The sequence below is a fragment of the Oryzias latipes genome, chromosome 3, assembly GCF_053564925.1.
Source record: "Oryzias latipes strain Hd-rR chromosome 3, Olatipes_Hd-rR_3.1".
NCBI lineage: Eukaryota > Metazoa > Chordata > Actinopteri > Beloniformes > Adrianichthyidae > Oryzias > Oryzias latipes.
The window spans coordinates 38,913,707-38,926,621 of record NC_136239.1 but is presented as its reverse complement, the minus strand read 5'-3'; the positions used below and the strand labels follow the sequence as shown (position 1 = coordinate 38,926,621).

The 12,915-nt window shown below is 40.0% G+C and overlaps 1 protein-coding gene across 8 annotated transcripts in view; it reads right to left on the bottom strand.

The window, feature by feature from the left end:
- mtss1lb (MTSS I-BAR domain containing 2b) overlaps nt 1-12,915 on the bottom strand; it is a 64,602-nt gene that overhangs the window by 16,574 nt on the left and 35,113 nt on the right. For all 8 annotated transcript variants that reach the window (XM_023953708.2, XM_078945334.1, XM_078945337.1 and 5 more), the window contains exons 4-6: nt 2,199-2,283; nt 1,640-1,731; nt 141-215 (exon numbers count right to left, since the gene is read on the bottom strand). In XM_023953708.2, the coding sequence (XP_023809476.1) occupies nt 141-215; nt 1,640-1,731; nt 2,199-2,283 (252 nt within the window). The remainder of the gene's footprint in view (nt 1-140; nt 216-1,639; nt 1,732-2,198; nt 2,284-12,915) is intronic.

Genomic DNA, 12,915 nt, shown 5'->3' with positions numbered 1-12,915 from the left:
AGAACATTTTAGAATGTCATTAGAGAAAAATATTGTAAATAAAACTTCTATGTAATCTAAAAAACGGACAGATACTCACTTAACAGAAAAAAATCTGATTACTCTCCGAGACAACGCTCGCTGTGCGTGGTAACTGTTACCTTTGCGAGCTTTCTTCTGCAGTTTCATCGTGTCAGATGACTTCTTCTTGATCTCATGGCGTGACCTCTTGTACTCTTCAAAGGGAGCAAACAGCAATATTTAGAGAAAAGCTTCTGCCTGCTGTCATATCCATCTGTACATAAACTGAAAAGAATAGATGTCTCCTCCGCCTTTGACTCCACCCATGAAGGAGCTGCGGTCAAAGCCGCCCTGCAGAACCCTTCAGTGATCTAGATAATCGATTTAAGGATAAAATATGAGAATAATAGTTAGAATATATAACCAAGGTATAACATTTTTACTGTAGTAACCAAAAAAAAGGAGATAAAAGATTTAGATTGTTTTAAATTTATTTTCTCTTTGTTATAAATTGTTTTATTCATCTTTATAAACCACATCATGCTTGTATAATGTCTTTTAGATTGCTTTTTAAAAATAGATTGTATTGTTTCACAGCTTTGAACATAACTTTGGTTTTTATTTTTATGCGTTTAAAAAAGAAGTTGTCACTGACGACTTTTTTTTCCCGATTTAGTTCATTTTTGTTTTTGTGCAAAGAATTTTTGACTTGAGTAAAAGAAAACCATAACTCTTTAATTTTTTTTAATGTACAAACTATTGATAACTGTTTTTTACATTAACCCTCGTGCTATCCTAGGCACTTTGACATTGGGAGTGGGGTCATCTAGACCCACTAGACCCCACTGTAGAAAGACAGTGGAAAGTCTTTCAATGATTTGTGATCTTCACTGGTGTCCATGGATTACATGAAATCCTCTTCACCTTTATCCACCTTTGTCATGGTGGGGAGAACACGTCAATGGTCATCTTGACCCCGTAGGATAGCACAAGGGCTAAACAAACTGAAATTCCCACCACTAGAGGGTGCTGCAGACTTCAAATGCTGATTTGGGCCGGCAGCTCATAAGCAGCAGGTCGGCTGGCAAATGGGAAGTTATCCCTTTATTGGCTTTTTTTGCTGTGTGCTTTAAAACAACAGACGCCCTGAACCATCTGTAAAGATTTGGAGGGAAACATCTTAATTTTTTATTTATGGTTCCCCACAGACAATAAGTCAGGAATCGCTCTCGTTGATCAAACCATGCAGACCGTGGTGTGAAGGTCAGCAGGGACGGATCTGGTTTCTGCCAAGTTCAAGGCAGTTGTGCCGTAGTGTTCATTTCTAGTTTTGAAACACACAAAAACTGATTGATCAGTACTGATCAGCCTGTTGTTGCTTTAAATCACAGACCTGCCGATGAGTAAGCGTCCGACAACATGGACTTCACCTTATGGACTGAAGGACATCGTGTTGCCATGCAGAACATAAAACAAACTCGACCTGCTAAATAACTGGACCAACCGAAATCCCATCTAATGTTGTTTTATTGTAGAATCACTTCGTATTTCCAGAGGGATGACAGAATGTCTGTGGCCTTTGCTGGCAGAGGTTAAAATGCCTGCATCCTCTCTGGCTTGTTCCTCACTCTGTCCGTACCTTTGGCATGATCCTTGTCCAGCTGATTGGCTGTCTTCTTCCAGTCTTCAATCTTGTCCTGGAGAGGAGCGATGAGGCTTTCCATCAGCGCACTACACACAGAAAAAAAAAAAGTGACATCAGGCCCCTAGAAAATGGGATTCAGAAACAGGTTACAGTCATCATCAATTCCCTAATGCATGCACTGCAAATGTTCTTTGACATGGTAAATGCAGCACAATCATTGGAATTGGTTGGAGGAGTCATTCAAATCCTTTAACATGAATCTTTGTCAGCATGGCTGAAACGGATTCAGCCCATGAAAAGACACTAAACTAGAAGCAGCAGACCCCTGGAGAGGCTTCTGGAGTGTCCGGTGTGGCGTGCAGTCTTTGAGCTGGATTCTCTACTACACTTTAAATACTTTAGCTGACAAGTCAGCGTGACCCAACTGTGCTCTTGTCCTAAAAAAGAGGGTCAGCTTTAGATGAAACACATAAAATTTACAACTTCCTGACTCCTGATGAGGAAGAGAAGTAGGTGAGAAGAGGAGGGCGGACAGGAAAGGAGAGCTGCTTACTTGGTGAACTGGCGAAGTTTGGCCTCAATGCTGCGATGCCGCATGCACATCCTGGTCAAAGCTGAGCCAATATCTCTGGTTGCCCCTGGAAACAAACCACAGCTGGAATCAGCTCTCAAGATATTCCGATGCTACCATGCGATACGAGAACATTTCCACTCCAGTTTTTCCCCAAAAGGCCTTCTTTTGTTCCACAACCCAAACAAATGAGGTCAATGTTTACCTCAAAGACCTGCTGAGTGAAAGTTATTTAATGCTTTAAAGTCAAAAATAGAAGCAATAAGAGGACTTGTTTTATTTTACACTCAGCCAGTGTTTACTCAAGAGGTGATCTGCCTCTTGGAGATCCTACACTTTACTTCCTTCTTTGTCCAAATACAGAAGAGTCCCTTGAGAGTGTGTTTTTGTGAGGGACAGACATCTGGAGACACAGTGCATGTGCAGCCATAAACACCAGTCTATTTTAAAGCAGCAAGTCCCAGTGGAAAAAGCTGACCTTACAGTTTAAGTCAGTTTAAGTGATGGCAGATACGGCGGATTCCCAAACAAGGAGCTGCAACTGCCTCCGTTCAGGTGGACACGAAATCTAAGACAGGAGCTTTCTTCTAATACGGCGTACTTAACGGCTTCGGAACAGAGGTGAGACAGTGTGCAGTCCTGGGGGAGTACTGTAATCACTGCTGCCACAGTGGAAAGTCTTTCTAAAGAGAAGCCTGGTGGGATTTCCTCAAGATGCTGCCGAAAAGGAAGAGAGAAGCTTAAACAAGCTTCAGCTGAAAAATTCAGGACAATCAAAGCAAAGATGAGCTTCAATCCAGCGTTTAAGGAGCTGCGATCAGTGCGGAAGAAACTCGAAAAGGGTTTCAGCGGGAACTTCATTAGCTATATGATAAAGAGAAGATGTCAGATCACTCAAGAATCCTACTTGATCAGACTCAAGTTCATCTTTAATTAGTGTAAAAAGTAACCGTTCAGTTCAGACAGCAGAGACTATACAGATTCAACAGATTTTATACAATCAATAGGAATCAGTATCTGGGTACCACTTGGGAATGTGAAATCTGCCACTCCTAGATATAATCTAGACAGTGGAATTAAAAAGTACAGTAAAACAAAGAGTGATGGACGTATGGCAACAAAGGTGGGAAGAGGAAAAGAAAGGAGGATGGTTCAAAAACTTTCAGAAATCTGTTGGAACCAAGGAGAAATGGGACACACTCAACAAATGATGCCGGTAATGATCATTACCCCTTGTAAAAAGCCCCTCTTCATAATTTATATAGACAAGACATCATGCATTACATTTCACATCATTGTCAATTTAACTTTTGTACTTCTTTTTTAAATCGGTGTCTGGTTGATTACATTTTACTACAGCCTAAATAATAATACTTTAATATAGTATCACACCTGCTTGAAGAAAACCCTGCATCTTTACCTGCCTTAGGCTGCAGGTTGGAATCAAACTGCTGCTAATGAGTAGCTATAAACCAATTAAACTTTAACATTTGCATGAAACATTGGAGTATTTTGTGTCTTTCCATACTTTAAAACTACTACTACTAATAATAATACTTAATAACAAAATGCATTAAATGGATCAATGTGCATGCAAAGTTGAATATATTATAAAATATCTTTCATAAAAGCTCTGGACCAGTTTAAGCTTGAAAGTGGCTTTAGGGTGTATTTCTAAAGTCTATTTGCCGCGACTGAGTTTGTTTATTTTGGTCCAGATCGAGTCCTGAACCATGCATTTGGTCTGTATTCAGACTGCCGTCTACCGGACACGTCTGTTTCAAACCAAAGCTTGTAAACAAGACCACATGACTAAAGATCGCTGCTTTCATAGGCCAAGAATTACGAGGGTGGGGCAAAGCAACGATAAAAGGAATAATGGAAGTCCTGCGCTTTGCAATCCTTGTCGTGATAGTTTTCGCTGACCAATTTTGACCGTGTGAATCAACGTCAGGTACAACAGTTGTTACTTTGGTACAGAGGCGGTTAGTGAGGAGACAACGGCTAAGATGTTACGCTGAAGGGTTCATGACAAATAGCTGTTTGGAAAATAGTGTGACGAGCAAAGTGTATCATTGAAAAGTCTCATCGTTGTTTTATGTTTGTCCGCGGCTCATCAGTTGCTCCTTTCTACTGTGTTTACATCCCATAATGTTCGCCTCTGGTGGCTGTTTTGGTTCAGTTGTTCCGCTCCGAGGACGGATTCTATTCAGCCTGAGGAGCAAACCGAAGCTCAGTCTGATTGGAAAATTAAGACCCCCTGCAAAGATGGGTCAGAGAGCAGTTCCTGGTACCAGATCAGGGTCCGCTTGGGTGCAGTCTGACTGAAAATTTGCTCCGGATTGTCGAGGGAAACAAACTGGGGTTGACTTTAACTAAATCAAATGTGACCAGTCTGAATACACCCTTATTATCTTTAATGTTCCAAATATATTAGTTGGATTGATGAGATAAAATAGGTTTCTGAAACGTATTACACAAAATAGTCAAGAGACAAACAGTCATTAATCAGGAGTTAAAGTCTATGAACCACAGCTGCTCAAAAATGATCAGTGTTTGCACCGAAAGCAATGTACACATTAATGCAACACTTCAGATCCCCTGTAGGAAATGGTCGCATCAAGGGAAAGGTTCTCCATTCATAATTAACAAATTCTTCCCTTTCGCCTCCTGTTCTACCCAGCAACCATTCATTAAACAGAGCCACCCTCCCCCAAACGCAGAAAGAACCATACTTAGAATATATAGACCTGTTCCCTGTGCATGCCAATCGGCTGTACAGCTGATGCTGTTTACAGAGCAGTTAGCTGGACATTTCTGTGGTCCCAGATCCCTGAGTGGATGTGGACAAAAAGAGAGGAAATCCGATGGGAAGACTGAGTTTGGGATTTTCTATAAAAAAGATGAGGATTATGAGCAAAAGGCGTTGCAGGAGAGATGAGAAAGCAGAAGAACCAGAGGGGTCGCTTTGCACATTTTAATGAGCTCTCTGTCGGAGTGAGAGCCACGGGACTGGAGTTACTGCCAGCGTCGTTTGTGTGTTCATGTGTGTGCGTTTCATCCCTGCATTTATGATGGCGCTCTTCCTGTTTGCCTGTCATTACTCAATTGCTCAGACTCCACAGGAGATCAACAACCAGATGAGAGCGCACGCCTGTCACATCTGGAGCCTGGAAAGTTGGTGCTCATTTGCCGTCAGGCCTAAAAGTGTTGCAGCACGCAAAACAGGACAAACCACATTCAGCCTGCATCCCAAATGTCTGAACTGTAATCTTAAACTGTTTTAATGCCTGCTGTGCAACCGTTTACTGACGGAGACAAACAAGACTAACATCACACTCAAAAGCATTGGCAGACTGGTGCAATAGTCACAACACTGCAAAAACAGGCCCCTCCGAAATAAGTCACAATTTCTAGAAATACTTTTTTTTTCCTATAAACAATCAAATGAATCTGCCAATGAGGTAAGAAAAATGGTCTCTCCAGTAATTCATATTTTCATAAAAAAATGTCATATATATACATATATGTGTGTGTGTGTGTGTGCATATGTGTGTATTTTTTTTGTTTTTTTTGGGGGGGGGGCATAGACATACATGGTTTACCTATTTTAAAGACATAAACCTTTTCTGAGACAAAACAGGTTATTTTTAAGACTAAATATTTCCACTTACCAGAACAAAAGAACTAAGACTTATTTTAGTATTAAAGTCCAAGACATCACCTTTTATTTTAAAGAATCTTATTAAGGCAAGTTATTCTAGTTCCATTGACAGATTTTTCTACCTATGCCAAATTTAAAAAAAAAGTTTATTTTCTATGTATCACTTGTTTTGACAAGAATCATTTTTACAGTGCAGTTTTTGACTGAAAGTGTGTAAAGAAAAGGAACATTCTGTGCACAGATGCAGCATTTATCATAACAGTCATCATCATCACAAGCTGCTGGAAAAATCATTACTTTCTACTTTATGACACTGGAACAAAACACAACTTTAAGCCACCCTCCTCTTCCTCATCAAGCTGAGAAAATGCTAGAAAACAACAGAACATAAACAGTCTGATGCATCTGGAAACTTCCTCTGACATGGGGAGGTCTTTCTGAGACTTTCTGACTGGTCTGAAAACAGAATTTCTGTTGGTTAAAGGAAAAGTCTTAATAATGTAATTTTCTTTATTCAACATCTGCATTAATGTGTGAAATTGTATATATGATGTTTGACAAATTAAATAATAAAAATTATTTACACTATTTTTGTAAACATTAAAAACTGGTTGGGATTGAAATGAGATTTCCATTTTTCAGACAGACTTGAACATGTCACGTGGGTTTGGGTGAAGCTTCCCAGACGAACTTCTTCACCTCAGAGCAACTGACTCAGCCGTTTTGTTACCGTTTCCAAGGTGGTGCCGATCCCACTCGGTTGCTAAGGTAGGAATCGGAACATTTGTTGCTAAGCTCATATTGTCAGTTGCTATGGTAACACATCTGAAGGACAGAGGAGGAGAGGGAGAACGAGTGGGAAACAGTCACAGAGCGCTGGGAAAAAGAAGACACACATCAAGATTATGTAACCTCATTATGTACAGGAGCCCGGCTTATTTAAAGCCAACAACCATTCAAATAATGCCGAATACATTACTTATTATTCTTCTCGAACATGTGCAGATATGTTGCCAACAAATACACCAAATGTGGTATGCTTCAATGCACATAGAGACAGCTCTACTCTTATAGATGGTTTAGTTTCATGCAGATTTTTCTGTGACCTTAGTTTCCTTTTAGATAACAATTTATTCCCCAATCTAATAGTAACATCTCTTTTCACTGCGATGCTTTTTTGCCTGGAGCTTCTCTGGCCAATCCACCATCTCCATGGCAACTGTCTTCTGTGATCCCGCAGAAGGATTTGTCAGCTTTCCTTCACCGGTGCAATACAAGAAAACATGCAGCTGGGATGAGAAGAAGTCTACTGGACAACAAGGCTCTTTGCACTTAATGCCGATTGGCTGAGATTTCTGCGCAGGGATTTTTTGGGGGACGAATGCTAACTTCGTCAAACTCCGGCAATCTTGAGTGGCGTCAATGCAAAACGAGTACTGACCCTAACGCTTAAGCTGAAGTGGGAGCAGAATAGCAAAAGTCCTGATTCCTCACGCATTTGCCAGAAAACAGAAAAAGGGACATGAGTAAATAAAAATATAATCTAAATATCAGTTTGTTTCTTTTTAAAGTGAATCAGTAGTCAACATTCTAGCGTTGCTCTTTAGTCCTAGGAATATTTTTAGGCTATAAAACCATACAGAAATATCTGAGTAACATTTACTGTATGTACCACATCCCATTAATATAGCTGTAGGGAAATTAAATATTCCATCTAGCCAAATATTATTTTCAATCTTTTTTTTTTCAGAAAAAAGGTTTATATCTTTAAATAAAATAAACATGTTGCAACAGAAAGATTTAACTGTATTAATAAACTGACCTCATTTATCAGAATAGCAAATTTTGGGCAAAATAACACTTTCAAACTGATTTCTGCTCATTTAAGTTTTTCTCCAAGAACTACATAACCATGTGACCAGACAAACATATCCTACTTTCAACTTTTATGAAATAAATGTTTTTCTTTTCAAAATAAAAATGGGCACAAACCTCCAAACTGCTGGGCATAAATGATTTGCTGGAAAATCACTGAAATTCATTTATCCATTCATCTTCTAAACCCGTTTTTTTTCCCCCTTTCTGGGCTGCTGGAGCCTATCCCGGCCAGTCGTGGGCGTAGGCAGGGCACATCCTGGACAGGCTGGCTGTCGCAGGGCAGAATCACTGAAATGTCTTTCAAAATAAAGTTTCTATATATAAGTATGAATAAGTACATATATTGAATGCTCTAGAATGGATAAACAGTGTGGAAAAAGGAAAAAAAACAAGTTATAACTACAAATTGGGCTTCTTGTAATTATTACATTTTTTCTTTCCTTTTAATGTCTTGAATTTAGTCTCCTTTATTGATACACATTTTTTTTTTTTGATGACTGAAAACCAGGGCTGCAAGATGGCATGGTGATTATCACTCCTGCCTCACAGCGAGAAGGCCCTGGTTCAAATCCTGGCTGGGTTCTTTCTGTGTGGACTTTGCATGTCCTCCTCTGCATGTGTGGGTTTTCTCCGGATACTCCGGTTTCCCTCCACAGTCCAAAAACAAGCTTCAGAGGTTATTTAAAAAATAAAATGTGTCCCTTTTCTGTGTTTGTGGTTATGTGGCCCCCATAGCGGACTGGTGACCTGTCCTGGATGTACTCTGCCTTGGCCTGGCTGCAGTTGGGATAGGCCCCAGCAACCCAGTGACCCCAAAAAGGAAATAGTTGGTTTAAAGAAACATGGATGGACTAAAAACCAGGTTGATAAGCTTCCGAGGTCACTTTGAATAAATCTGTGCATCCCAAAATCAACATCCACCTAGAATCTGGATCAGAAGTGAGTGGGGGTTGTGTGTCTGTGTAAATCCAGTCAGCTTGAGTCTGAACTCAAATCCTGGTCATGAAGTGGTGCTCTGACTGCAGCTGGGATGCAGATACTGAAGGTTGGTCCATCCTCCCAATCTCAGTTTTTGGCTAAAAGTGTGTGCATGTAGGTAACTTTATTGATAAATTTGTGTGCATCATAGACTGTAAAAACATCTTAATGGATACATGAATATTTAATTAATATTCATTGGTTTATTTCCAATAGCAAGCAGCTGAAAGAGGAAGTAGAACAAAACTGAAGATGTCTGTTTCTCTTTTGAAGGCTGTTTCTTGGTAGGTGAAGCTGCAGTTGCCAAGGTTACAGACGTCTGCAGCAACCCTCCCCATGTGTTGCCGTGACACCAGCTTCGCTGCAGTGACACAGCAACATGGAGACCCCAGAAGATGTAAAGCTAAACTGAAAAAAAATGAGGAAAAGAAGACGCAGAAATCCTGCTCTTACCAACTAAGATAAAGCAGAATTATTCATGAGACCCAGTTATTCTTCTTTCCATGATTTTAGATTGCATTTTCCAAACAAGCAGGCAGTCAGCCACCCTGGCTGCAACATCCGTCCTCTGATATAACAGCATGTACAATGCAGTAATTGGAGTTCCAGATCACATTCTAAGCTGGAAGCCTCCAACGCCGCATTCAGGAGGAATGCACGACAGTAAGAAACATTGAGCTGAAGCTTTAAACCACAACAGGAGACGAATTCAGGAGGAAAACACGCTCTTGTCTGGCTTTTCTATTAGACAGACTGTTATGAAACGGTTGAACTTGTTTGGAACCCTCAACAGGGGAAAAAGCAAAACGTGGAGAACATTTCTCATACCACATTCTACACAAATCTTTGGTTATTTCAACCTCACTGATAAAAGCTGCTCTTTTAATAAAGCCAAATAAAAACAGGCCATTGTTTTGACAGTCCATGACTCTTAATAGTTTGTATGCAGATTTCAAGTTACAGTTCTCTGCAATTCATTTTTTCTCAAAATCTAACTCCAATTACCTTTTAATTTATTTATTTTAATTTATTTTAAAAATGTTCCCATTTGTCTTTCAATTATGAATATTTTTAGCCAAAAAAAAGGTTGTTTTAGTTTCTGCAGAGCGGCAGGCCATCATTAGAAAGTTGCATTTTTTCCGTCTTTTCCTTATTCACAATGATTTGAATAAACAAATATGGAGAAACGCAATTTTAAGCCTTATTTTCTAAATAAATGACCTCCATCGTAAGAAAATGGTTAAAGAACAATTTTACAAATACCACAACACAGCTTAACATTGAAGCGGGTCTTTAAGCACAAGTGCATTCTGGGTGCTATATGAGCCTCAGCTCTGCTGCTGCCTCATATCAAAAAGTGAGCCGGGCTCCCCAATCAGCTGATGACCCAGAGTGTCTGCTGTGATGATCCCGAACAATCAATGTTCTGGTCCAGTCTGGTCTATTTCCACGGTCACCAGTTCTCCTTGGCAGCACCGCGGCGTAAACAAGTCTTTATGGTCGGCTGTGGTCCCAGCAGCAAAACAAAATGAAGCCCCTCATTCTCCAACGTGGGTCTATTCATCCCTGTTCCGTCCTCTACCGTTATCATGAAACCGCAGGGACCTCAAGTTATTTTTGAAATCCTGCCTAGTTTTCTCGGATAATAGATATTCAAAAATGGCCACGCACCGCTTCTAGGTGAATCCAGATCCTTTGACAATCTTAGAATAGATTCACGAGTTCTGCCTATGAATATTCTAACATCTGTGAAGATTATTGACTTGTAGAAAGCCAAAGCGTTTCTGTTTCTGTGCATTTGATCACTGTAGTTGAGCTTAGCAATGAAATTAGATGGTTAAAGAACAAACTTCAAGGTGTTGTAAAAATACAAAGCTAATAAAACGGGGTCACGGGGGATCTCAAACACCAAAGTCTTTTTTTTTTTCATGTGAGATTTGATCGTGGATGTTAGTCCACTGGCATCTTTCTGGAGGATCGGCTGCCCAAACTTTTTCTGCAGCCAAACTCTTCCTCACAGAGAGTGAGATCAACCACCGTTTACACCAATCTCATTTTACGCCGGGTTCATTTCCTCTTGACGGACCTCATGATCCCGGATGATGGATCATCTTTGTACTTGGTTGACACTATTGCAAATCCATTGTTTCATTCATTTTACTTCAGAAAATAACATCTCCAGGTCCATCAAACAGAAATTGATGAGGTGTGCAAACTCCTATGGCATATTGATAAGTCAATATGAAGCTTGTGAGAGTAAAGCATTGGTCCAGTGTTCTGAGCCCCCAGTGCCAATAACCTCCAGTCCATCTTTTTTTCAGAAAAACACGCATGTGAACAGTGCATGGTTTATTGTGAAGTCAGCTGGACATGGGAAAGCATGTGCATTTTGTTTCTTTGATTATAGCAGACTTTGAATCTTTTTTAGTCATGCAGATCCATCAAACACAAACAAAGTACAGGAAAGCAGAGACTCACATACATTTACACAATCCTTCCCTTGAGAAATGGGCAGGAATGAAACTCAGACCTCGAGAAAGTCTTTTTTTTAAAAGATATGAGCTGCACTGCAGCCAAAGGACACTTATGTTGCTAAAAATATCAATGCCAAACCAATAACATTAACGCCACTTTAGATCTGAGAAAAAAAAAGGTGTGGTGTCCAATAAACGTTTCCGGAGGTTCTTAGTATCCCAAAAAAAAAAAAAAAACATGACTTGTTTTAGCAAAGTTGTCCTTAATACTCCATCGGAATGCGCAAGAAGTGTCACCATTCACACTGCATGCTGCCCTTGTTTTGAACCATTCAGTAAAATAAACCATTTTAAAAGAAAACGACAAAAAGGAAACAGTTTTGAAGAAGAAGTTAACCCTTCAATACTGGAAATGGTGACACAAAACTACCTTAAACTGCCGTCAATCTTTACACAACGGATTCTGAAGCCGAGAAAAGTCGTTTTTTCTCTGCATCAGAGTCTGTTGATTTAACTGCGTAAGCAATTTATTCCCGTTCAGCGTTGCATATCATTGCAAAGTCGCTTTTCCTGCTTCAAAATCTGTTGGATTTAGAGATAGAGCTCAGGTGTTAAACTCCAATCATCGTTGGATCTATTTTTGAAGCGTTCCCAGGGGTTGTTTAATTATGATTTTGCTGTTTACTCGGCCATAGTTTCTGCAGAGCAGCAGGAGTTCATTACAAATTCACCTCTGAGTTGTGGGCGGGACTGATGGCAAAGAGGAACCCGCCCCCCTACTCCTCCCCATTACTGAGAGCATAAAGTTTGTGGTCCACCCAGCATTTTCTACGTCACAAATAAGCTCTTTGTCAAGCGTCAATTTTTTCATCTTCTCCAGACTTGAGCTCAATTTTTACCTCCATCACTAGAGAAATGCCACCAGAACATGCCAAAACACAATTTCCTCAGAGTGGGGGTTTAGAGGGTTCATTTTCTGCTGGTTGAAAAGTTCACAGATAAATCAGAAAATTTCTGGAGAACTGCAGCTCCACACTTTACAGCTGAAATCAATCAATCAGATGCGTGTACATCGATTTCCCTTTGGTTCTAAAAGTGGAACACGTGAACAGCACCATGTGAAATACCTGATTTTATAAGCTTAAAGGGACTTCACGCTTTGGCTGACACTGATCTAAAAAGAAAACTCCTCACCACATTAGTCACTCATTAGGTTTAACGTTTTATTAAAGTATTGCTCAGATAGACAGATGATCTATTTTGATGCTGCAGGGATTCCTCAACTTTACACTTTCAGCAGTTTGTAATGCATTCAAGGAAAGAGACCATGGGAGGACTAGTGGGAGCCCCAACATAAAAATACCAAGAATTTTTGTCTGACATTGTTAAAATAGCTGCATGGTTATTTTTTCCTCCCAGAAATAACACAACAAGCTTGCCAATACAGTGAGAGTGGTTTAGTTACAGAAAACTGTCCAAAAATGGCCTCAAAACGAGGCCAAGCACTATGTGTGTCAGCAGTAGATAAACTCATTTTTTCCATAAAAGCTTTATGAGGTGAAGAGTAATAAATCCTGGTCAGGAAATCACCCCCGGAGGTTACAGAAATGCTGTTTTGCAGGAACACCACTGCACAGTGGACACCCAAGAAACGGTCCACGAGGGGTTTTAATGCTGTTGGAGTATTTTTTTACAGAATGGCTGG